Raw genomic sequence first — 26480 nt, forward strand, 5'->3', positions numbered from 1 at the left:
GGGGCCACCCCTCCAGCAAAGCCCAAGTGCTGCCACCATCGAAATATCACAAGCCTTGCCCTGAAAGCCACAGGGAAAGATAACGCTGCTGAGCTGGGAAACATGCTTCGAGGGGGACGCACGTGCCTTCTTTTCTTCCCTACCATGCACTGAGCCAATGTGGATCACGACATGTATAAGTTTCCTGCAATCAAATGGCTGGTTTCTCGCCTCTTCAGAGAGTAAATGCTCCAGTGCATGCTCAGCCCTTAGGAGATGCTGGAGAAGCCAGGTGGGAAAATGAAGGGGTGCACGTACCACGTGCGGGAAACGCATTTGTACCTTATTAACCAGCAGAGAATCCACGTGCGAGAAACCCAATGGCTTTAATAGCCTGGTGGTCAGCCCCACTCCTGTTTATAGTAACCTCATGTTCTAGCAGTGACTTTCTCACGTGCAATTTAACCCTTTTCTCTAAGAGAAAACGCATTTTTTTGACCTTTCCAACATCTGCTGAACCTCCGGCAGCTCCTATGAGCACGGCCAGACTTCAGTGCGGCCTCGAATATGGCCCCAGCCTTGGCAGCTCGTCCTTGCCGAGGGATGCTCTCCACAACAATTTTGTCACTTGGGTAATGGAAGAATAAATGGGAATGCAAATAAAACATTTGCCTCTGAGCCCTCTTCCTTCCCCCAGGCTGGTGGGGAGGTGCCGGAGCACAAAGCCAGCGTGGAGCATCCGTCGGACAGCCCTGCCGGGAAGCGCCGTGTCCGGGGAAGGGCTGTTGAATGGGAATTCGTTCTGCTCTCGCAAACACTTCCCAGACACGCTGAGCTGCTGCTGTGAGCGTGTTCGAAGGAGGGAGGAGATATCACCACCTCTGGATGCTTTGATGCAGATGGGATGGGTTTTTTCCCTTGGCAATTTGGTGAAAATATATATATACACACATAACTATATGCATGCATATACATATATATATGATGTATTCCTCTACTGTGGAGGGGAAGGGCTGGCAGACACTGGGGTAATCGCAGCCCCGGTGGATGCTAAACCCTGCCCTGCAGCACCTTGGCATTCCCTGGTCGTTCCATGTTGGAAGGCTCAGCCCACGGCCAGGCTCACCCACACACAGCCCACTGCCAGCCCCGGCTCAAACCCAAAGCCTCGCGTTTGGTCCCACCTGCAGACATTTTCCTCCCTCCCACTACAGTCTTTGGGGGAGTGAGAGAATTTCCAGCCCCTACATATGCTTAGCACCATTTCTACACATCCCCCAGCACAGAGCACCTGTATTTAACCAGCTCTACCTGATTTTTCTGGGTTGGTTCCATTCCCGATGCTTGGCTCATCCCAATAGCCTTGGCACCGCTGGTGAAGGAGGGCAATCCTCCCGGCAGGCGGGACCGCAGCGGAGCCATCCCTCCCCAGCTGCCCGTGCTGGGGCGGCTCAGTGCCGGTGGGCAATGGCCAAGCCGAGGTGGAGAGGGGTGCTGAGCCCCAGGGAGGGCTTCCAGGGGTTTCTTAGTATGGCCTGAAGGAAATCCCCTCCCAGGGTCACCTTGGCCACCTCCTCCATGGACCTACTGGTGACGATGTTGGGAATGGACCCATGTTAAAAATAATCCCAGCAGCAGAGAGGTGGGGTGGGAGCTTGGGACGTGCCTGCTCCAAGCTGCTGCTCCAAGCTGGAGCTATGGAAGGGTGCTCAGGACCTCGAGTACCAGCAAGGATGGGGATCCCACAGCTTCCCTGGCTTGTCCCGGGGCTGCACCATCCTCTGAACTCGCCTGGGAATTACAAGGGGGATGGATCCAGATGATGGGGAACCGCCTGCTGCTTGTCCCCACAGCAAAGCACAAGTTTTAAAAGCCGCTGCACGTAACAGCACAGTGAGAAGAGAGAGGACACTGCGTCAGTGTAACCCAGAAGACACCTTGGGATGAAGACACTATGGACCCCGATTTGGGGGGTGTCTCAGCATCTGCAGGGGGACTCATTTTCCAAGCATCACATTGCATCGCTGCTTCATTGAGCATCACTCCCCAGGACTCCCTCTCCAAACCCGGCAAAAACCATGCCCCAAATTGCCCGGCGCACAGGGTTACTGCAGAGCAGAGCTGGGCTGCCTGGCCCCGGCATGGCTGAGACCCAGCCGGCAACTTGCCCCTGGGCTCGGTAGCCTTGGGGACACCCTGGGAGGGAGATGCTCCGGCTCTGCATCCCTTTGCAACCGCTCGTCCCTGGGAAGCTGCGGCCGAGAGGGAGGACTCACCATAGTCTTTCTTACAGTACTTCTTCATGTTGATCTTCAGCTTCCCCTTGGAGGCTTTGCAGTATGAGTCACAATCTGCACAGGAGAGGGGGAGGGCAAGAAAACATTAACAAAACAAATTAGCCTTAAAATGAATAAAAGCCTGGGGGAAGGGGGGGGACGGCTCAAAGCTGCAGCCTGCCATGAATAAGCAGCGTGCCTGTGATATCCATCTGCCAGGCCCCGATTGGGTCGTCTAAGGGGGCATTCAGAAAAACCTTCCTTTCTAAAGAAAGCTTTTCACAAAGGAAACCATCCTCCCGCCCGCCTCCCCCAGCCCGGCTTCCCTGGGCTGCCTCTGTCTTCCTGGGAGACCCCGGGGCCTCCCTTATTGTGCCACCCAGAGCTTTTGAGAGCCACACAAATTCCCCCTGTTCTCCAGCTCCCAACTGGAGCCTGCCCGGAGCCCACAGAGGCCCCATTGTCACCCCTAACCCGGGCCGGTGTCAGCCTTTGGCATTCATTGCCGAGAGATTCGGGCTGGGGTCACCCTCCGACAATGCGGGTCAGAGAGGAAATTAGCAGCCCATGAAGCATTAGCAAAGCCTTTTGGTGTCCACTCTACTGAAGTGTGCAAATAAAATACCCCAGTAGGAACATTTCATTTCTAATGGGCCCCCACTGCTGGGACACGCTGGCTTCGCTCAGCCGGCGCAGCGGCCGGTGCGGCGGGCAGGCAGGAGCGCTGGCATGGCAGCCTGGCAGCGCCGGCACGGCAACCTGGCAGTGCCGCTGGGGCTGGTGGGGCTGGAGCCCGGCCATGGTCCCGGGCGGCTGCGGGGATGCTGAGCCCTGCTCCGGTAGCTGCTGCTCCCAGGGAACCGCTCCTGTGCGGGATGCAGATGGATGGCATCGTGCGGATGGATGGCATCGTGCGGATGGTGCCCTCCAGCTGCTGCTGGACATCCCAGTGGCACCGCGGCCAGGCAATGACGCTGTGGCTACAGATGTGCTACCCCATGCCAGCATCAGGACTGGCTCATGGACGTGCTGTCTGTGCACATCCCATGTCTCCTCAGCACCCACGGGTGCTAGAGAGAAGCCCCAGGCACCACGGAAACCCCTTATTTGGGGGAAAATGGGACACATCTGGCCCCAGTGGAAAGCCTCGGTACAGTGATAGTCCTTGGGCATGTCCACCTCTCCCAACTGCCCATCGTTCCTCCACAGCCACCACTGGAGACCAGGTGTGAAAACCTGCTGAAACACCACAGTGGAGCCCCGGAGCTCTGCGAGCGGGGTGGGATGCTGGGGATGCTGCTGGTACCCCATGGCCAGTGGACACGGGGTGCCCGTGTCCTGCCCCAAGCCACATCGGCAATGCCAGACCAGAACCACACTTGCCCATGCAACACCCCAAGCTCCTGTCCACGCTCTCCAGTGGACCACGATCTGAAACCCTGGGGGAGAAGCTGTGCAGTGTCCCCCTTAGCACAGCTGTGTCACACACTGGGGTGGCCTGTGCCACGGCCTCAGCAGGGCTCGCGGCCCCATTTCTTATGTACCGCAGGAACACATGCAAGAAGCAGTTCCTTCCTAGAGAAGCTCACACTAAGCAGGCTGGGAGGGGAAACTGAGGCACAGAGCTGGGAGGTGGCTGCACAGCTATAGCAACTATGGCATTTCCCAGCGATAGCTCTGCTTGCAGCTCTGCTGTGTACACAGGGGCTGTGGTAGGAAGCCAGCTTTGGTCCCAAAAACAGCCCCAGGCCTTGTTGGAGAAGGTGGTCTCCAGTGGTAGATGCTCAAAGCCAGCCCAGGCAAGGAGGGCACCGATGTCTCCAGACATGCTGCACAGGGTGCTGTGCACCCTCTCGGCTAATCAGCCTCAGTGCAGGAGGTGTTCCTGGGGAAGGAGGTGGGTTAAGAAACATGGGGAGCTTCCTCAGGTGGAAAGGAGATGCTCCAGGAGGTCTCAAGGACCCCAAATGCAACCTTCCCCATTAGCAGCAGAACCAAACCCAGCCTGAGCCAAGCAGCAGCTCCTTTTTCAGCTTGAGAGGGGGAACCAGCAAGAAAAGGAAACCCAGAGAGCTGAACACCCACACTTCCCAAGATCATCAGGTACCACCTCAGTACCAACACCTCGGATCCATGTGTGTCCCAGCCCCTCTCACCATGGCCAGGCAGAGTCACCTCATCTCAGCACCATCCTCCTGCCCCGCTGCTCCCATTCCTCAGGAGAGCACCTGCAGTAATACACAGCTTCGCGCTCTTTCAATATGACCTAGCCAGGGCCAAAAGTGAAAGCTATGATATGAAGCGGGGCACCTTCCTCCTCCAAGAGGCCTGGCCAAGATCCCTGCCCAGCTCCGACTGCCCAGAGCCCTTGGAAAGCCAGGAGCCAAGCCGATGGCTCAGGGGTTCCAGCAGTTGATGCCTCCCCTTGGTGTTTCTCATCTAACGTGACCCTGAACACTACACAAAACTTGAAGCGCACTGAGAAAAGAGTGGATATTCCATAAAAGCTGTAGTTCAGTGGATAGAGATTTGCTAGCAAAGCCCCAGCCATGCCTACATGGCAGGATGCCACCATGCACTGGGACGTGGCTGCCTGGTGTCACCGAGCCCAGGGAACAGAAATGTTCCTGATCCAACTCACTGGTAAGATGTTCCTGGCCATAGCCATGGAAGGAACAGTCTAAGGGAAATAAATGTGCATGCAGCAACCTCACAGCCCAGGGAGGTTTTCCCTCACCTGCTCGGTGGAGCAGAGGACTGACAAGAGACAGGGCATCGGGCTGCTTCGCCAGGCAGCCAGCGGTATTCTGCTCAACTGCAGATTGCTGATGTTTTCAGGACACTAGCATGGTTATGGTAATCATGATGATGGTTCTCCTCTGGCATGAAAAACCGGGAGCGCTATAGATATTTATCATTGCTGTTGCATCTCATCCCCTATGCAGTAGCTGATCTGAAGAAGAGGCTGACCCAAGGGCAGGCAGGGAGCAAGCAACTGAGCAGGGACAACACTTGGGAGCTCTGGCTGCAGATTTCTCCTCCCCTGGACAAACCCAAGTCAGACAGATCCTGGCAAGCCGCTGGCTCTGAGCACTGGTGACAGGCAGGGGTGGAAAGCAGCTCCCACCTGTATGCCTCATGGCTCGGCCCTGGGATCTGCAGGCAGGTCTCCACCAGCTGGGCTGGCAGAGCCCACCAGGAGCAGATCCTCCTCCAGCCCCGCAGTACTGCTTCTGGGATTCAGCCCCAAGAAACAGCAATCACATAGAAACCATCACTCTGGACTTCAGTCCAGACCACTCACAAGAACAACCCCAAGTCTCTTCAGCAACCTCTCCCCAAGGAAACATCCCGAGCCACACCTGAGCTTCCCCATCCCTATGCTCCTGCCACGATATTTCCAGTCTGCCTGAGATCACAGACCTGCCAGAAACCCATCCCAGCAGCATTTCCCAGCCAGAGAGGCTGTGTGACAATGGGGCATCACCCAGCTGCCCCCCAAGCCCTGCAGGACAGCACCCCATCCCCACAGCCTCTGCTTGCTCCCTGGGTGCAAACCTAAAACCAAGTTCATGGCTCAAGACACCCAGCTACAGCCCAAATCTAATCCTGCTTTTACTAACACAACCCCATCTGCCTTTCCTTTCTCTTTCTTTTTCTCCCAACCCCATGAGCTGTGCCAGAGCCTCAGCTGGTTTAAATTGAACTTGATGTGGCCAGAGCCAGCTGGTGTAAATCAGTGTAAATCACCAGACGCCAGGGCTGATTTCCATGGGTGGAGGATTTGCCCCAGTTCATTTCCTTTGTCTCCTCCGTGGAGAGCCCTCCTGCCTCCTGGGTGACTTGGAGGTCCTCCGGGGCCTCTTTGGGAGGGCAGATGAAATACCTCAGAGCAAAGCCTTGAGTTGGTGTTTGCTGGTAAGCAGTGCTACGTACGTGGGGTGATGCTGCAAGATTGCTGCTTGCTCAGGGAATGCACACAGAGGGGATGCTGCAGGTTATTATTTCAGTGCTGCCTAACGCCTAGAAGAGACGCTGCTCTTGTCCATCAAGTGACGTTTCAGCAGTTTAGGCTCTGGGGGAAGGTTTGCTGGGCTGCCGGTCCCTTGATAGAAGGTGATAGTAGAGCCAAGCTCAAAGGCTGGGGAAGGGATGGGAGGAAGGGGCAGCAGGCTGAAATGGGAGAAGAGGATTGATTTAGAGCCTGGAGTGCGCTAAATGCTGTTTCAGTGACTCATGCATGCGTACAGGAGATACACATGTGATGTGCGACTCTTGCAGAATTTAGCCCCAAATTCTCCTGTTGCAAACCTCCAGAGTCCCAGGGCACGTGTGCTGTCCTGGCTGCATGAAAAGCTCGGGTCCCGCAGGTCCCTCTCGCCCATCCCCACGAGGCTGCAGAGGATCAGCTGGGGGTAACCTGCCCTTGGAAGGTGATGCCAGAGTCTGACCCAAGACAAGGCTGAGAGTAAAAGCAGGCTGTCTGAAGAAACGAAGCCCCCTTTGAGATGGGGAACAACCTGGTACCTGAAGCGTGGGGTGGTAAGTGTCCACGACGGGGTGGACGCCACTTGGCTCTGCTCTACAGGACTGGCGGATGGGGTCAGCCCCAGCTCTCTGCCCCACCACGGGGTGAAACAGATGTCCCCTGCGCACAGGGGTGCAGAACAAGGGTTGGTCCTCACCCCAGTGCTGTCCTGCCCTGCTCCTCCTCCCGGGCAGACCTGCCCTCTTGGCCTGCCGGGCCACAGGCAGGGCTTGCCTGCCCTCAGCAGACCCTGAAACCTCTCTGAGTCCCTCCTAGCCTGCATTTGGCCTGGCCATCCCCCTTCTGAAGGACTCAAACACCCCTGGCTACAGCACCGTGGTGCAGGAGAAATCGAGTGTTGAGATCTGAACGCCCTCCTCCCCCTGCTCCCAGTGCTTTCCTCCTTGAGTTTGCTCAGCTGCACAAATATTTCAGTGCAAATCCCCATTTCAGCGATGCAAACCCAAAGCACAACCAGACCCCAGCACTTTTTTTTTTTTTTTTTTTTCACCACCGCATCCTAACACGCCGCGACCCGCGCCGGGGACATCCTACACCTCCCCGCCGGGTCCCCGGGCTGGCAGCGACCGGCTGCTTACCTGCGAGAAAGCACAAACTTTCCGCGTTTCCCGGATAAACAGAGCGGAGGGGATCTGGGAAGAGGCGGTTGGCGCTACTTGTTCGCAGAGGGCTGGGAGCAGGTGGCGGGCGGCTGTTTCGTGTCCATCGCAGCTTAGTAAAATGTGTCAGCATAGCATTCAGCAGCTTTGCAGCTCAGCCCATCCCCTTGATATAACTAATTCTCTGGCTGAGCAGAGAGTTTTCACAGCTAAACACCTTCTTTGTTTTGCTTAATTTTTTTTGCAAAAATTGCATTTTTTTTTTTTTTTAATTTCTTCATTTTGGGGGCGTTGTTTGAGCGGGGCTGGAGCTGCTAGCATGAGACTGAAAGCTGTGGGAAGCTGGGGCCCTGGTCACCCCAGGCTTTGCTAATGCCCCCCACTCTTGCCAGAGTGCTGATGCTTTTGGGGTTGGGCAGGACGGAGGTGCTGGCAGCCAGAGCTCGGGGCGCTGAGCGGCATTCCCGAGAAGACGCTGCACGAGACCGCGTCTTGCTGCGCTTGCAATTCCAAAATGAGCTTTAAGCCTCTGCAAAAGCCACATGTTGGTAACGGAAATTAAAGGCCCCTTGATTCTGACATGATAGAACGATTAAAGCCACATTTCTTGGCCTGGGTACCTAACTCGAAATGCAGATATAAGGCTTAGATCCTCAAGGGGATTCAGATTTCTAATCCCAATTTATGCAGCTAAATTCCCATTGATTTCCCCCAGGTAGGGCCCTAAATACCTTTGTGGGCTGAGATCCAAAGTGGAGGTGTCGTGGCTTAGAAGGGGAGACCCAGCCTTGACAGTTTGGCCTCAGCATTTCAGGGGGTGAAGGCTGCTTGCCCGCTTTCTCTCTGTGTGCTCCCGAGGGGCTGCGCTCCTCACTGGGGCTCTGCGGGTCTGGGTGTCCCCATCCCCTGCTTGCACTGGGTGGGATGTGCAACCAGACTGAGCTGCAAAATGAGGGTGTAGGTCCAAACGTCAAATCCTAAATTTGTGAGCCCATCACTGGCGAGAGCGGGCCTGAGAAAATAGGAGTAGGGGTCTGCTTGGGGTCCCAGATACCCTCAGCACTGGCCAGTTGAGATCAATGGGGCTGTTTTGATTTGCTCTCGTGCAAGGAGGCCATGGTGATGAACAGCTTTCACCTCCTTTCCTTTTTTCCTTCCTCCCCAGCATTATCAGACAGAAATCCTCCATCGGCGCTGCTCACGGGCTGTGGCATCCCTGCACAGAGCTGGTGCATGAGTTGCCCCTTGCAATGGGGCTGTGGGAGTGAGCAGCGGTGACCACGGGGGAACACGGCAGCATCCAGGTCCCCACTGGCTCCGGGCAAATCCGTGCTTGGAAGGGGCAGCTCTGGTGCAGAACAGCTGAACCTTTCCTCCTCAGGCACCCCAAAAACCTCTGGTCCAGTGTTTGCATTGCTGCTTCTGGCTTTCTAACAGCTCCTGACGTTGCGGGGGGGCTCTGCCCCACCTGAGGGACCTGACTGTCAGCTCAGCACTGCAAAACCCACACAAGTGCCCACGGGGAGGAAGGCAAATGTCTCATTGATGCATTTTTGTGATCTCCAGCATCACAGAGATGCTGAAGAAGGACCCAAGCAAATGCTTCCTTTGCTGGGAGTTGGGGAATCCCAGCTCTTGGCTGTGGTCCATACCCAAACCTCACATCTCAAGCAAAGCCCCAGTGTGGGTGCTGTCTGCATCAAGACATTTCCTGTGCCCATCCAGCAATGACAAAACTATTCCAGGTGCTCCAAAGTACTGCTACAGCCTGTAGTCCTGTGGGAGGTACAGGACAACGTGTACAATAGCCTACAACTCCATGGGTCTGCAGAGCTTTGCACTGCCCCATCCCCGTGGGACCACGTGCTACTCCAAACTGTTCGGACTGCGGAAATTAATCTCCAACCCCTTTACAGGCAGCAATCCAACATCTTCAGCTCCTGGTTCAGAGCATGGAGGAAAAGCACATGGAGCAGAAGGGGTGTGGGTCGGGGACCCAGCCTTTGGGGAGGGCAGGGGCAGAAACATCGTGTGGTCAACGTGGTTGAGCATGGGCTCAGCTGGGTGCTTGATGTGCCCAAACTGGGCATGAAAACATTTCTGCAAGCCATCTCAAAACATCCCAAAGGCAGTTGGAAGCCACGCTCTCAGGGGACACAGGGTATAAGGTGCCATCCACCACGGCCCAGCACCAGGACAGGAGATGATGATGCTGTACCAGGGTTGGCTTGCAGCAGTTACAGCAGAGATGCCTTTGGCTTTTGGACTTCTGAACAGTTCCCCAGATGACCATGAAATCCTGTTTTGCTTCCCACAGCACTGAAGCTGCCCCTTGCTTCTGTCCCAAAGAATTATTTTAACATCTCCTTCATCAGTCTCAGCGAATGACTGTTAGAGTCATTTTGGAGAGTGCCAGCTCTGCCAGCCACGCGTGCTCACTCCAAGCTTCCAGCGCCTGGCCTTTGCTGACCACACGTCCCGAAGGAGGGGATGCTCGGGAGTAGCCCTTTCCTTGCACAGGGAGCATGGATGGGCTTCTCTCTGTGGGATGAGCGGCAGGGACTGCCCCAGGTGCAACGTCTCTGCCTTGCAGAGCACATGTTGACAGCGAGGGATCAGTGCTGTAATTTAATTTGGGCTGGACTCCAGTCGGAGTCTTTGTCTCAGAGCAGCCTTCTTTAATATAAAAGCAAACTTAAGGCAGAGATTCCCTCCCAGGTTATTCACTTTAGCAGTGGGATTGCTTCTCCTGTGCTCTGCTGCATCCCCAGCAGCCTGCCTTCCTCTGTCCAGCTGTTGAATGGAGCAGGGGAGCCTGTTATGACTACGTTGACTCTTCTTCCCCCCACCAGGCAACAACCCAGCTAATGTGCATGATGCCCTTTGCAAATATAACATGCAAATTATCACTCTTCATTTTGGGGCTAGCTGCAGGACGGCCGGTGTCTCTGTCTGGGTGGTCTTGGCCATACCTCCAACATTGGTACAGGGAGGCACATAATTTGCAAGCTTTGGACTTGGGATGAGCTAGGACTGGGCTGCTAAAGTCATGCATGTTGTCTGTTCTGCAAAATGGTCCCCAGGCTTGAAACAGTCCCCTTAGCCTGTGGATGAGGATCCTGAGGGCCTGGGTCTGCTCCCGGGTCTGTGCAAAGTCTTGGTGAAAAGCAGGCCTCTGGCATGGGGTTGCATTTAACCACGTGGCCATGTGACTTTGTTGTCTGTCCTTGGTCACCTCCTAAGCTGGCCCAGGACAGTTGGCCTCGGAGCAGCAGTCCCCACAGTGTGCCCTGGGAAAAGGAGCTGGCAGGGATTTGGCCCATCAGCTGCAACCCAGCCCCGTCAGCTCCCGGGGCAGCCTCGGAGAGGGTCTGTGACCAGTCTGCTCTGCGTGTAAAGGCACCTGCTCAGGCACCCAAGCATCTTCTGGTCTCCAAAGCAGTCTCAGGAGCGCTTTGCACCAGCACATGTGGGCATGCGGTGCTGGGGCCAGCCCTGCCCTGTAACCAGCGCAGCCACTGCGGCAGCGAGCTGCGCCAGCCCTGCCTGGGCAGGAAAAGTATGGTGAGCTATTTTCACCTTTTTTTTTTTTTTTGGTGCTCTGTAGACCCTAACATTTCCCTGGGACCCTATTGAAACTCCTGGCAATAGATACACAAAATCTTTTCTGCAGAACAGCCCCAGGACTCCCTGGGACCGCCTGGCAGGAGTATCCTGACCCCTGCCTGCAGCCCTGCCTGCAGAGCACATCCTGGGCCACCTCCACATCGCTGGCTGCAAAGGATCCTGACAAGACAGCATGTTACAAAGACATCCTCAGGCAGCGGCCAGGCTGCTCTGTGCCTGAACTGGGGACTTGTTGCATGGTCCTGGGGAAAGGGATGGCTGGAACCCACCCGTGCACCAGGCCAGGCAGCCCCTGCAAAGGGGGAGCCAGGTCCGCAGCCCTGCAAGGCATCTCCAGCGAGGATAACTGCCATTAACCTCTCCCTTGGAACAAGAAGGTGCAAATGAGCCCACAGTAGCCTCCTTTCTTCTGGCTGAACAAGATTGATTGAAAAACAAATTGGCGCAAATAAAGCATGTAATTAGATTAAAGCCTCTCGCCTGGAGCGGGTGGAAAGCAGCGGTGGGGATCCCACAGCCCTCTTCCCACCTCCGCAGCATCCAGCACAGCTCAGGGGGTGGCTGGCACCGGCTTCTCCGGCAGGACCACCAGCACCCCGCAGAATGCAGCTGGGGCTGCCCACCACCTCTGGGGAGCTGCCTTGCAATGGCTGCTCATGTTCAGCTTCCCCGTTTCAAGCCGTGGCCCGATGCAGCATCCCAGCAGCTGGGTTTGGGCATGGTTCGGATGCCATCGGAGCACGTGCGTAGTCCTGCCTGTTCGATCTGGCCCTGGGACCCCTGGACGCTGCATGCAGAGGGGTAACCACCCCCAGGCACCACCCAAGCCCCACTGCAGGTCGGGGTGAGTTTTCTCCCTGGCTGCTGCCAGTTTTGGGATGGGGGGGAATGGGCCTGAGCAATTTTTTTTGGTGTTTTGGGGCATGGGTGCCCATAGCAGCTGTGGCCTCATCGGCATCCCAATTTTTCCCAGCTATAAAGGGAGTGAGCAGGCTGGCTGTGTCCACTAGTGACACAGCGGGGACAGCCCAGCTGTGCCAGGCACTAAAGCACTGGAAAACACTGCACGAACATGGGACATTTACGGCGCATCCAGCCCTGCCTCTGCACCCTCCTTGCCCCTCTCCCAGGAGCAGCCGGCAGCCGGGCCTGGCAGAACATTTCCTACCCGCTCCCTGCAGGACCAAACCCAGCGCTGAGCCCCAGGAGACATGGGGGACGCGGGGCGCCAGCCCTGACAGCGCTTCATCCCCACCCGGCGCTTCCCCACCGCAAACGTGTCCCCAGACTCCGACCACTGATGAACTCCAGGGTTGCCGCTCCCAGTGCCCCCAGGGACACAGCCCTGCCGAGAGCCGCAGTCGACATGATTAAATACGTTAATAGGAAACCATCTGTCTTCGGGAGCGTTGGCCACCCTATAAATTCCCAGCCTGACAGCAGCTCCCCGGCCGAGCGGACGCTGCGCAGGACGTGGGGGCAGGACGTAACAAGAGCCGGGGCAAATCAGACTTTCCGCTCTGGGGGAAACACTGCTGGTGCTGGGGACAGGCGCTTTGTTTGGCCAAGGGGAATCAGCATCTGGAAATGTCCCAGGAAGGGGAGAGAACCAGTTCTTTTAACTTCAAATCATCATTATTATTTTTTTTAGATGGGTTTGACAGTAATGCTGGGCTTGCAAGAGCTTGCTCTGAAGCTTGTGGCTTGGCCATGGTGCCCAGGGCTTGTGGGCACCCATGCCCCCCCAGCGTCAGAAGGATGGTCCCCAAGGTGGCAGCATCCCAGAGCTGGGGATGTGGGGATGGAGGGATGCAGAGATGGAGGGATGGAGGAATAGAGGGATTTGGGGATGCAGGGATGCAGGGATGGAGGGAGGTGGTGATGGAGGGATGCAGGGATGGACGGGTATGGGGATGAAGGGATGTGGGGATGGGGGGAAGCAGGGATGCAGGGATGTGGGGATGGAGGAATGGAGGGATTTAACGATGGAGGGATGTGGGGATGCAGGAAGCCCTGCAATGGGATTATCAGAGCACAATGCAGTTGTGCATGAAGCTTATCTGCATTTCAGCAGAAGTTTTGTGGTGGTTTGGTTTTGGTTTTTTTTGTTTTTTGTTTTTTGTTTTTTGTTTTTTGTTTTTTTCCACAGACTTTCTGAAATATTTCGAAGTGACCAGAAGTTTCCTCACTGGAAGCCCCTCACCCCTATTGTGCTCACAGCCATTCACTGCAGATCACCATGAGAAATCTCTTTTCAGGAGGGAGCTGGATGCTGCGGCCAATCAATCAGTCAATCAATCACGCAGTCAATCCATCACCTTGCTTACAGCCTGAGACAAGTGAGAGAATACCCATGCAGGGCTGAATTAATTACTCATTTGGATGGGTACAAAGCTGGAGACCCCCAGACTGATCTCAGATTTACACCAGGGTGACTGAAATGAGAATTTCATCTCCTGATTATACCGCAGGCAGCTGTGCAGAGCTTTATTCCCAGCCTGTGGGATGCTCCCAGCTCTCCACAGATCTCACGCTCGCTGTTAGCGCTTCCTCAGAGAGAAGAGCTGTGATTTTTCTCTCTACCAGTGCAAATTCCCCCCTGGCCATGCCCCATCCCTGGCTCTGAGAGCATCCTCACTGAGACAGAGCAGGCACAGGCTGCTCACACACATGCACACACTCCTTTTCATTGACCATCAGTGCTGGGTGATGACCAAGATATGTCACTACTTCAAATCTGGAAAAAACTAAAGCTAGGTGGTACTCTGCTTGCGATTCTGCAGAGTTAAGACTTTGTGATTTCCTTTGTTGGTCTTGAGACAAATTTAGTTTGAAATCAGACACCTCCTCAGGCTTTTCCCTTTCAATACATACTGGCTGGCAAAAGCTAAACTCTCTCTTATATCTTCTCGATAGTCCCTTTCACATTAAATTTTCAGGGTGCTACATAAGTTGGTTTTTTTGGTGTATTTTTCAGTTTGCCTCTGGTAAAGGAGATCTGCCCAAGGATCAGCCTTCCACAGGAGCTTGTGCTCCCTCCGCTGAGTGAAGAGCATCTCTCCCTCCTCTGGAGCACAGCACCCGGCCGGGCAAGCCGCCCGGGGGGCTGACAGGAGGCTGGAGGAGGTTGGGTGGCTGTGCTGTACCCAGCAGCTGAGGCTCGTAGCCAGCCAGCCTAGCTGAGCAGAGACCTGGACCTGCTGGGGTGACTGTGCTTGGGGCTGCCCATCTGAGATTTGGGAGGGTTGCAATGTTCAACGCATGTTGGCAGGGTTGGTTTGGGGCCAACTCTGAGACAAAACCACGGCACAGGGGGAAACTCCAACCCAACCACCACCCCATGGGGGCCCAAAGCCATGGGAGGCAGGGGAGATGGAGTTTCAAGGGACATTCCCCCGGCCCATCTGACACAGCCTCCGAGTCTACATTGGCAAGACGACATGGATAAGTGCCACCATGCAAACACGACGACTGTGGTGCAACCCAGGCACAGAGCTGCCCCCTTCCCTCCCTGCTTGCTCAGTGCTCTGGGAAGGAGGGAATACTTCAGCATGGTGTGGGACCTGCTTCCTCCAGCCCTCCGAGAGCCCACCTGGGAGCCGTGTTCACATGTCCGTGCCCAAGCAGAGAGTGATGAGCCAGGTCCTCTCTGGCCAAGCCAGTGGCACCCATTGCATTTGCCCCTCTGGGTACAGCACTGGGGGGAGATTTGCCACTGACTTCACCCAGGGATGGAGCTGGTCCAGAGGTTTAGAGAAGCGTTCAGGAAGGGGCTGGGGAGCAGCGGTTTGGCCCTGCATCCCGTCCTGACCAGAGGCGCTGCGCAATGCCAGCGGCCTGTCCCCACGCTGTCATTTTCCAAGCAAGCCTCGCACCCCTTGCAGATGTTGTGGAGGCAGCTGGCGGCTCACATGGTGTTGACTCCTTGTTTCCAGCTGCTGCAGTTCATTAAAAGGAGCTACGGTACATTTAATCCTTTCCTAATGTCACTCTTCCCTTGAAGCTGTTGCTGCAGTGATGATCACAGTGTTTATGTGACCATGAGCAGGGGGGACAGTGGTCCACAGCCTCTCCTTGGGAGTGGAGATGTGAAGCCAAAAAGACCACGTTCCCACAGGGATGCACGGGTACAGGCTGGCCAGGAGGCTGGAAATAAAGAGGTGGCTCCCAGCTGCCCGAGCCGTGAAATTCAAGCACAGTCCCTGTACCCATGGTGGGAGCAAGTGATTTAACTCATCTTTGAACGGTGCCTGGTGAGGTTTTGCTGGGGTGATGCCAGTGCTGATGGCAGTGGATCTGAAGGACCTCTTTTCTTCCATGTCCATCTACGAGGATGGCTGTGAGCCCATGGCCACCCTCTGAAATCTGCACTTTGCTGCTGCGGGATGGACAAGTCCCGTTCCTGCTGCACACCCCTGGTGATTGCCCCAGGGTGGCCTTGCATCGCTCTGTTTCATCTACACATGGGCAGGCAAAAATTAAAGCCTTTGACCTTCAGACAAAAGAAAAACAACTCTTTTTTAAGGCAGGACTACCAGCAAATGAGGCTCAGACAGGAGCACCAACTCATCAGAGAGGCCAATTTTCCTCATTCCTGGCTCTTGGTGGAGGCTTCTGGCTAAAATTTGGAAATTTCACCCCAAAGCCCAAGGCTGTAAGTAGTGAAAAGCCAGCTGCAGCCTAGGAAGGATGCACAGCCTCCAGCTCTGCCATGGGATGGGATGGGAAGAAACCAGGGGGTTCTCAAAGCTGGGACATGGAAGTGGGGTGGCGGAGGGGCTGGGGAGCACCGTGGAGGTTGCAGGGGGAGGTTTGCGTGGGGCACGTGTGTGCAGGTACGCACGTGGTGCACAGGGAAGGAGTAGGTGGCACATGGGCGGTGGCTTGTCCCAACTGCTCCCAGCGATGCGTGGCACGGCGGTGGGGGGTCTGCACCGTGACAGCACGGGGGGTGCCCCGGCCACGCAAGGCGGATGCAGAGCTCTCCCCCCCCGGGCAAGTATGTTTTCAAGTGAATGTTTTCTACTATTTCCTACAAAGTTTCTATTTTCCCGGACTGAAGCCATAACCTTTGCATGTGTTTTTTCCAAGTGAGACACAGAAGCAGGAACAGTCTTGAAAGGCTCAGACAGCCCATGGGATTGGGGTTTTTTTTGAGTTTTTTTGTTTTTCCTTGAGACTATTCCAGATTGTTCCAGAGCGGAGACCTGACTGCCCATCTCCCTTCTCCGAGCTGCTCCTGGAAGGTATTAATCATCCTCGCATACCACAGCATGCGTCCACCTCTGCGCTGCGTTGCCTGCATGCTCTGGGAAAGCTGCAACCTGCAGCAAAGCTGCTTCAGGTCCGTGCACATCCGAGGGAGCCCCAGGGATTGCTAAGAGTGCTTTTTTTCCCTTTTCTGCACTTACATCCAGCCTCACCAGCCAGGAACAAAAGGGCCCAAGCAACACCTTGAGCCCAAATGACTTTTGGAAAGTCCAGATCTGGTTTTGAAACTGCGGAGGCCAATTTCCAGGGGAAAACCATGCAAAGTTGCATCAATCCAATCACCTGTTTTTATTTAAGCCCACTAGCTGAAATCATCCACCTAAGATAATAATTTCCAAGCCAATCTGGATTCGATTCAGATAAGACAATGACTGACTGGCAGGTTTGTAAACCTTTTCCCCCCACTGTTATTTTTTTTTGGTCTTTCACAGTGGCCCCTTCTGCATCTCTGAACGGGACCAGAAAAGGACAGGGTAGTAGCAAGAGCTTTCCTTGCCTGGCCATGAAAATGAGAAGCACACGCTCCTCATCCTCCAGTCTCCCGGCATGGGAGAGCATGAATGCATTTCATCTAAACAATTCAGTTTTGGACTGTTTCCCCAGATTGATTCGGACCTTTGAGAGCTAAGTGGAGCCAGGCAGGATCCCCCACGCCAAAGTTGACATTGTTCCACCCCTTGTACAAGGCCAGCTTTGGCCTTTGCTCTTTTGAAATTTACCCCTCGTCAGCTCACAGCGGTGGTGATGCTAACTCGGCTCTTGGCAAGGAAGGTGCTTTCTGTCCTGCGTAGCTATGAGCAAAGGAAATAAAGCAGCATCTCTCCCAGAACTGGCTGCACCCAAAGTCTCCCACTAACTTCTTTCTCCATCTCTATAACCCTTTTGTTCCCATATCATGGGAGCCTTGGCACGCAGACACACCAATTTAAGGGTTTGCCAAGAAAACACCACGAATTTCAGCAGGATGCTTAAGGGTGGTGGTGGGAGATGAGTGATGCCAAGACCCAGGACTGCCTGATGCTCCCCATCAAGGGGAAGGAATGAAATATGGAAGGTTCAAGCTCCCTGGACAAAACAGTGCTTAAAAAGTCCAATAAAAATCACTGCAAGAAGAATTATGATCGGACGCTGGGCCCAACAGATTGCTCAGCTTGGCTCAGCCTCCACTAGGCTTTCACGGGGAGGCGGTGCGAGCAGCTCCTGGCGAGATGGATTGGTCCCCGGTCGCCCCTCCAGGCAGGAGTGGGGAGATCCAGCCCTCCTGTGACATAGGGATCCAAGAGATGCTATCGAGTCATTTCTCATGGCTTGCAGGCTGTCAGGATGGCCGCCTCACTCCCAGCCCAGGGATAACCCTCTCCCAGCCTCCAGCTGGTCCCTTTACTGAAGGGAGGTCTCTAACCCTGCTGAGATGTTCTCAGTTACAGGCTTTATGCAAACCCAATTGGGCTTGGGCAGATCCCTAAATAACCCTTCTCTCCAGGACAAGGATGTACAGTTATGGGTCTTGCTCCTTCCCTGACAGGGCCATTTGCTGCCCCGATCTGCGGGGGCTCAGGGCTGGAGGCTGCATCCCTGCCAGCAGCACCAGGGAGAGATGGTCCCTTTGTAGCAAGGTTGGAAGGTGTTTCAAACACCTACCCAACGCCTTGGTCAAAGGTGAGGTGCATGTCCTGACCGACATGCCTCTGACCCCCACAGCCATCCCTATAGGCACTCCCCTATATGCACGGGTGACAGGGAGCACCCAGCTCTCCCCACTGGCTGCACAGGGACCTGCTCTTCACCAAAATGTCCATGTTTGGTGCCCAAAATAAGCTGTGCACCCCCTTGTCCTGCTCAAGGGTCCTATTGCTGCAAGCTCTATGTAGGTTGCTGCATAAGCTGCTCGCTGGCCAGCTGAGGGGCCACGGGGGCAAATAGCCCAGCACCGGCCCCAGCCCACCTGGCACAGTGCCTGGCGCTGAGCTGGTGGCCATGACTCACAGCCTGGGGCTGCTGCGGGTCACACTGCCAGAGCACATCAACTCAGGGCAGGCGCTGACGAGGGCTGTGGCCAATCGAGGTGGCACGTGGAATTTGGGATGACCGAATGCAGCTGCCCCAGTTGGCATTTGCCCAGGACAGTGCAGGGAGCCCACAGAAAGGAGCTGTTTCCCTGGCTGTGTTGGTATTCGCGTGGAGCACACAGGTGGGAGATGTGTCACCCCCGAACCACTCCGCACCCGTGAATCATGGCTGCGGGGCTGGGGCTTCAGCAGCACTTTCGTTTCAGCCGGGACGTTGCCTGATGGATGTGGATAAACGCTGCTTCGTCCAAGCCCTCGCCTGCATTCAATCCCTCTTGTGGTCACGCTCTGGGAAGATGCGAGAGGACATAGGGACTGGCAGGGAAAAGACTGTGAATAATAGGGAATGTCCTCAGAAAGGCCCTTAGGGACTGATGAACAGGGAAAACAGCAGCAAAATGGCATTGAGGGATCCCTGTGGCCGGTTCAAACTGAGGGACACTGCTCAAGTGTCACCTCTTGCCACCAGCTCCAAGGCTGGTAGGTGACTTAGCAGGGCAAACTGCCTGCAAAGCTGACCTGAGGGATGCTTGCCACCATGATTATAGGGCAAAGCAATAGTTTACTCACTCAGAAATGCACCCCCTGCCCTGCAACCTGACCTCGAGCAGGGGAGGGAATGGCATGAGCCCGGTCCTGCCTTTGGGAAAGGGCTGGGGCAGCTGCACGGGGTGGGACATGCCCTAGCCCCGGGCAGGAAGGAACCCAAGGAAAGGAGACTCCACCAAGGACCACAGACACCCAAGGGTGACTCGGAAAAGCCAGCATCTCCCCCACGCCCCTAATGACCCTCAGTGGGTCAGTAGAGCATGCCAGGGCAGGCAGATGCAGGGTGGGATGAATGTCCCCATGGGAAGGCTCCCACCAAGCAAAGAGTCCCTGGCAGGGACAGACCGCCTGGTGCTGGGGCTGGATGGAAGGGACAGGACTCCCCAGGCTCCTGGGGTCTCTGTAACACCAGCCCACAGCACCCTACGAAGCTCATCCACACAGAATGAGGTTCAGGCTGGGAGGTGCCCAGTGTGCTGGGGCTGCTTCAGCTCCCAGGGGCGGTGAGGAGACCCCAGCACCGAGCCACTGTAGCTCCGCACAGGGCTCCATCTCAGGAACCAAGGTCCTTGCAGAAAGGGCTGTGAGAAGCCATCTCTGCATCTCCTCGTCTGCCAAACATCCACATTCGTTGGCGGAATCTGTGATAAACCCAGTGGCATTGTGGTACGAGAGGTCTGCGCTGCCATCCCTGCCACACGCTGGGAACAGAGCGGGTTTGGGAGGCTATGGGGGGAGGAACAGACGGATCCTGGTGTGGAGCATAAAATCTCAGTGTTCCCAGGCCACGAGACAGAACATTTAGTCTGCAAGTTCCTGCTAAATAGCAGGAGCTTGTGAGAAATCTGGTATTTCATCTGTTGAGCTTTGTATTTAAGCGATGCTCGGGTTTATTATTACCTGAGAGAGGGTGAAAGCACTGCCCTGCAGGGTAAATGGTGATGCTAGGTCCCAAAGGCCCCATCCCCAAAGATCGGTCAGTAAATCAAGCAGGTGAAGATGCACAATTTAACATGATGACACCATGGAGCAGAGCTCGCCCCAGCAGGATCCAAGTAAACCCTTCAGATCCTGCTCTGCTGCCATCCACCTTCTGCCGCAGAGGGGACCGGTTGGGATGGAGCCTCTCCTGCAGTGCACAATCAGCAGGGCAGCAGCCACATTTTTCTGGAGGTCCCACTGATCCTTAAACTACTAGCTGATATGTTGTAGCTGCCTATAAATCTTCCACGTATCAGCAGCACAGTCCCTGTGGATGGGAAAAACCCACCCTCAATTAAGCATCTAAAAGTCTCAGCTAGACCCTGGGCTTCCTTTATAGCAAGGGGTGAAACAGGGAGCTGCAGACATAAATTTGTCTCCCACAGAACAAGATGGGGAGAGTGAAGCTTGCTCTACCCCACGCATCCAGCACGTTTAGCTGGCATTGCTGGGATGCCACTACAACGTTGCACCAAACTGCAGTGTTGGGATAAATGAAAAAGTTGCAGAGGCTGCAGGAGCTGCCAGCTCTCATGGTGCTTGTGAGAAGACTTGGGGTGTCCCTGCCGGTCCCAGGGGCTTGGCCACGGCAGGGACATCCCCACACTGAGTCCTCTTGCAGGACAAGATGGGAGGTTTAATGGCAGCTTTGGGGCAGAGCTCTCTGTGGCTGAAAGAAGATGGTGAGATGCACTATGGCATGTAATTAAGCTCCTGAGGAGCTGGGGAAGAAGATTTCTCCTGATGGAAGCGGGTAACAGAGGCTGGAAACAGTGTTGTAAGGAAGAGAAGACCTGCCCCTGCTTGGCTTCAGGTTAGGTAGGACAGTCTCTGTTCCTAACAGCTCAATACTTCACTGTGATGGACTCACCAAACCTCACATCTCATGTTGGCACCTAATTAATAAGGCAAAGCAGCAAAAGGGCTGATCACCTGAGCTGGAAGCATGCTGGCTGGGGCAGGTTTTTGATGTGTCTTCATGCTCCTCTCAGCCCTGCAGGTCGGTGGAGACACTTTAAGAAGCACAGACAAAGCAGTAGGCACAAACCCCATGCTGCAAGATATTTCTTCCTCATACCAGCCTAAGACAAGACACTGAAACAGAGTCGCTGCTACTGTGTTTACTGGCAGCAGAACTTGTCCTTTAAATCAGTCCTACAGAACACCCTGGGCTTCACCTTCCCGTGACACAGGGGACCGAAGACCTTGTCCCTTTGCTCCCTGGGTTTCCCATCCCGGGAAAAGCTCCTGAGCACACAGCAACACCCACAGCCGGTGTGAAAAGCCCTGCCACGGGGCGAGCCTCGGCTCAGAGTTCAATTCAAGGTGACGCCCATCACTTTTAGTACAAAATCCTTAATTTATGAACCCTCCTACACTGGTGAGACAAAAGTAAACAGCCTTTACACCCTGTGTCCTTCACAGCCGCGGCACTGTTCAAATACCCCGGGAATCTGCAGGCAGCAGGACGGAATAAGTCACCGTTTCCCGGGGCCCTCCAACTCCTGCCGTCATCCCCTGCTCAGACCCATCTGACCCCGAGGGAGCTGGGAACAGGGAAGTCCCTCGGTGACATGGCGGGGGCAGGTGTCGATCCCTCTGGGGGTGTAAATCAGGAGGGGAGGATGGTGGGGTGTCAGCGCAGTTGTGGTGGTGGAGATGGAGTGTACGAAGAGACGCGTTGAGCCCCGGGTCGGCATTGCACAGGTTGTATTTGGCACAAGGACAAGGGAAGGGAGACGGGAGGCTATACGCAGTGTGATGTGCCAAAGCTTTCTCAGGATGAGCCTCAGTATTACAGCTCGCATAAATACGGTGATGCAAACCCATCGGGGCCGCACCGCTGCCCCCAGGCTACAGAGGCAGGACCTTTACTGCAAGATGTGCTGCTGCAGGACCTCCTGCGCCGAGCTAAGATGCCTCCCCCGGCTCTTACAGTCACTGGCCTGGAGACACATCGGAGCACAACCAACACCACCACTAACCACAGCCGTGTCCCACCCTGAGGTCCCGCAAAGCCAGATGTGAGACATATTGCTGCTAACGTACACAGGTCACATCAGCACCTAAGATTGCTCAGCACCAGAAATACGCGGATATAGGCAAAAAACAAAGGAAATGCTCATACGCAGCAGTAAACAACGCTTAGATTTTTGTTTTCTTTTGGGTGATTTTTGGTTCTCTAGTCCTTCTCCACCAGAAAAACTTGGCTGGGATGTTCTCTTACCCTCTTAGGGCTCTCCTACTTGAGTAGGTAACCACTCAGCTTTAATAATCAGCCAATAGTGGTCTTGAGTCCTTATCTCTTTTCCATCAAGCTTTGGTCCCACTTTCGGTAACCCCTGTGTGCTTATAAATTCAGCCACCTCTGGGAAAATCTTTCTGCATCTTTCCTACACTTCCACATGCTCCTAGAAACACCCATCTCTCTGGATGCTGCACACATGTTTCAAACACTTGGACATTTTGGGCATAAAAGGAAACCACTTGTCCCAGTACAAACAACAAAGGTTTTATGTATTAATTTAATGCAATTTCATGTCAGGCAAACGATTGCTCAAAAGACATTTACCATCAAGATGCTTTAAAAGAAGAGACAACATACCTGCAGGTTCCTCTGTGCTGCTGGCGGCGGTGGTGGGGGGAGCGGCGGGGATCTCTGTGCAGGACAGCGAGAAGCAGGCAGGAAAGGAGAGGAGATAAAAGAAGGAGGCATTATTCCAGATCCCAAAGAGCCTGGCCCCTGCACACACCATGTTTGCCCTTTCCAACCATGTCTACCAGCAAGGGGTGTTTCCCAACCATGTCCTCCAGCAAGGAGCCTTGCAAGAGCCCAAGGAACCAGCACACCAGGACCATACCCTCTGGGGAACTGGGCATACCAAAAGGGTGTGGGAAAGGTTTTTTTAACCCCAAATTTTTGGCTTGTGGCTAAAAATAAAAGAAGATACAGCCAGCTAGGTAATTGATATGGTGCTACAGCCAGCAATTGCTATGGTGCCCAGACACAGCCCGCTGCAACTGCTAGGTCGCGTTTTGTACCCCCGGGCGAGGGATGCTCCTGCAGGGGCTCCGAGCGTGCGTACCCAGGCAGGGCGGTGTGGCCGCCTGCCGTGCGGTGCCCAGCCCCAGCAGGCAATGGGAGCGCTGCTGCCTCTCCCTGCCCCTGGGTTGTCCCTTCCAGCTGCTGTTTCCATCCACAGCTGAGGCAGTGCTACCACTCCTCTCGTGTGAGATGGGATGCAGGTGAAGTATTGCATCTATCTGCTGGGATGCAACTGTTATCTCACATATTTAAAGGAAACACAAACATATCTGGTGCCAATGCAATGGTCCCTAGTTTTGATTTGGGGCCGGCTTTGCATAGCTGAAACCACATAATGTTCTGGATCTGCATGTCCAAGTCTGACTGTGTTTGTTGATGTTAAAGAGGATGGACTGCAGATGGAGTCCATTATATGGTCCCAACTTTGGCAAGACAATCTCTTTTCCCCAGTGTGCATACGCAGCTCTCATGACTGACATCTTTTGCGCATTTAGGGAACAGTTCTGCAATTTCTGTGCATCCCTGGGAATCCTGGCAGGTGAACACCCTACCAGTTCATTTTGAAAGTGGAATTTGCATACTAGCCGGGGTTTGGCACCTCCCTCCTTCTGCTTTTGCTCTTGGGAACCTGCCTGGCCACGGAGGCAGGGTTTGCTTGGGTCTGTCTGCATTGCAGTGACGGCAGCTCATAGGGGTACAGCCCAGTTAGCACTAGATGAATTTTTGAGTTGTTCACCCTCATGTAATTAAGCACAGGCACAAGCCCCTGTGAAACACATGCTGTATAATCGGTCAGTAGATGAACAGCCAGCACAGCCGTCCCGAAACTGGTGGCTGGCTGGGTGCTTGTGCCTGCCTGCGTGGGCTGCTATGCAGACAAACTCCACTTGTCTTGTTTGTTCCCCACGAGGTGATTTTTGTATGGCTATAAGTTTTTCAGACTTGAGCAGTGGTAAATCAGAGAGTAACTGTGCTCTTGCAGATAAGGTGGACGGACCCTTGCTAGGTGCAGTGTACCTGTGCGCTCCCAGTGCCAGGCGGAAGAGCAGTGCAGGTAGGGATGGAGAGCGAGTGCCCTCCACTGCACATGTATGAAATATGTGTGAAATACATCCCCCTGCCATGTAGGATATGCTGACTGACATTTTTCAAGGATGAAAATGTGCTGGCTTGGTTTTTTTTAGATGAGAGAATTGTGAGTTGCTCATATGCTTATTTTAATTGCTTTAGCATAGTATGTGCAGATCAAACTCCCAACAACTTCACAGTGGTTTGGTAGCCAGAACAGAGCATTGCTTGAAAAAGGTTTTGACCAAAATTTTTGGCCCCTTGGAAAGGATGTTTTGCAGTGACACACAAGTAAGGGGCTCTCACGAGTGTCGGGACAGTGCCTGGGTTGCAGGGCCAGAGCAGGGCAGCCCTGCCAGGCTCACACCAGCGGGCAGCCTTGAGCACACCAGTTCGGCAGCTGGCGTGAGCACAGCCCGGCTCCAAACGCCTGGTCGGATCGTGTTGAAATTCTGTGTCTGTCTTTATTTAGTGCAGTGAATCCCAAGGGAGGTGATGCAAGGAACAATTTACTCTCTGATTTACCATGGCCCTGGGGAATGATTAATGATAAACCTTTGCGCATACTTGCTGCAAAGCATACCGGAGCCATGACTGTAGCATCTTGGGGAAACAAGCATCTGGTTTGAGCTCTTGCCGTCCCATTGCGACATGGGGAAGAATGAATCTCAAGTGACCAAAAACCACCCTGGAATGTGTGTTTTCTTCAGCAGGAGAAGGTGGAGAAAGGGTATCTGCCCCATAATTTGGCAATGGCCATCCTGAGAGGCAGATGTTGCGAGGGGACAGTGTGGGAGCAGACTGTGGGTTCCCAAAAAAGACTTGATTCTTTCAACCTTCACTTTTCTTTTCCCATTGGGCCTTTTTTCCCCTTTTAGCAGCAGGGATTCAACCTCGAGGGGAGCAGCCCCTCCTTCCCAGCCCATCCCAGGCACCATAGTTTTGATGCTTCCTTTCATTAGGGCAGGTGGAGATGTCTCTCGCAAGGTGCATGAGCTACTGAATGATCCAACAACAGCAAACACAGCAGGCAGCAGAGAGAAGCACGGGGCTAAAGGACACCTTGCCTGAGCAGTGAGCACTCGCAGGGACTGAGCGGGGATGTGAGCAGAACAACTGCTTCAACGGAGAGACTTTGGGAGCCGTATCTGGTGCTTGCTGCTGTTGTTTTAAGAGCAGAGGATGAGAGCAGCCTTGGGAAGGCAAACTAAAAAGCAAACCCAAGGAAGCAAACAGTAAAACAGCCCATGTTTCTGGGTGGGTTGTGTGAGTGTAAGATCCCCTTTAGCCATCCAGGTGCTATCGACTGTGTTACTGTGATGGCAACTCTATCAAACCAGCAGCTCCTCTGATTTGAGCTCTGTGCCAGTGCAGCACAGACTGATTTTGGAGAGAAAAACCTGTTTGTAGCAATCTGCCTTAGCATCCGGACCTGATGTGGTACCCCAAAGCAAATGTCCTCTCAGGGCACCTTTGCTCTGTGAAGCAAAATCAAATTACTGGCAAACTGGGCTGTAGATGCACTCACACAACCCACCCAACAAGGCAGATGAGCTACTTGGAAGCTAGAGGCGAATTTTGGACTACATGCCCTATTGTGGGCAGTGCGGCTCCAGGGGTACCCAGGTAGCTCCGTTCCCTGAGCACTGCCCATTGGCATGTATGCGGTGGCGTTAGCAGCTGCCCAGCCTGGGCAGTGGCTCCTGCGGGTTTATAAAGGTTAATATCTCTAATCTACAGACATCGAAAGAGCGATCCACCTACTTATGCAGGGGGCAATGGGAGACCGGCTTTGCTGGTAGCCTTTGGCGCATCGATTGCATGTGATGCCGGTGACACCGTCTTTACAGGGACATTGGCCTGTGGTTTGGTTACAGGTTTGGCCGGCGGCACCCACGGGATGGCAATCGCACTCTGTGGGGGGAACACACAACAAGAGGGTCAGGGGGAGAGGAGAGCGGGCGCAGGCGGTGTTGAGGCGTCGGTGGGGAGCGGGGCGAGCGCCCTGGGCTGCCGGCAGCTCTTGTGGCACGACTCCACCTTCTCCGCAGCTGGTGCTGGACCTCCGGCAAACGTCTCATCCAGCCAGCGACTGCACTGACCTGAAACAGAGGTGGCATTTGGCAGAGCATGTGGCCATCGCTTGGGCACAGAGGGGATAACACTGGAGAGGGGATGGCCCAGCCAGTCAGTCTCGCTGCGGAGCTGGAACTGCAGCCAGGATGTCTTGCTCAGGGCAACGCGTGCTCTACAGCTCCAGGGAGGCAGCATGGGGTCTCCCTGCTCAAGGATACCCACCCATGGACACTGCAACTTCCCCATCCCATGGGTGCTGTGATCAAGAGTTTGCAGGATTTCAAGAGGAGGGGAGCAGGCAAGGCAGCACCGCTGGAGGATGCCGATAGCCACAGCACCTGCTGCCCCCACCCCAGCCGGCTTCAAACCTCCTTGGGCTCCCTGGAGCAG

General features: G+C 54.7%; 1 protein-coding gene across 1 annotated transcript in view; it reads right to left on the reverse strand.

The window, feature by feature from the left end:
- NTN1 (netrin 1) overlaps window positions 1-26480 on the reverse strand; it is a gene marked incomplete at both ends in the record, with an annotated part of 105945 nt that overhangs the window by 7384 nt on the left and 72081 nt on the right. The window contains 3 exons of the mRNA XM_082326521.1: window positions 2256-2330; window positions 22506-22559; window positions 25779-25928. Coding sequence (XP_082182647.1) covers window positions 2256-2330; window positions 22506-22559; window positions 25779-25928 — 279 coding nt within the window. The remainder of the gene's footprint in view (window positions 1-2255; window positions 2331-22505; window positions 22560-25778; window positions 25929-26480) is intronic.

The sequence above is a fragment of the Platalea leucorodia genome (genome assembly GCF_965183815.1).
Source record: "Platalea leucorodia genome assembly, chromosome: 14".
Taxonomy (NCBI): Eukaryota; Metazoa; Chordata; class Aves; order Pelecaniformes; family Threskiornithidae; genus Platalea; species Platalea leucorodia.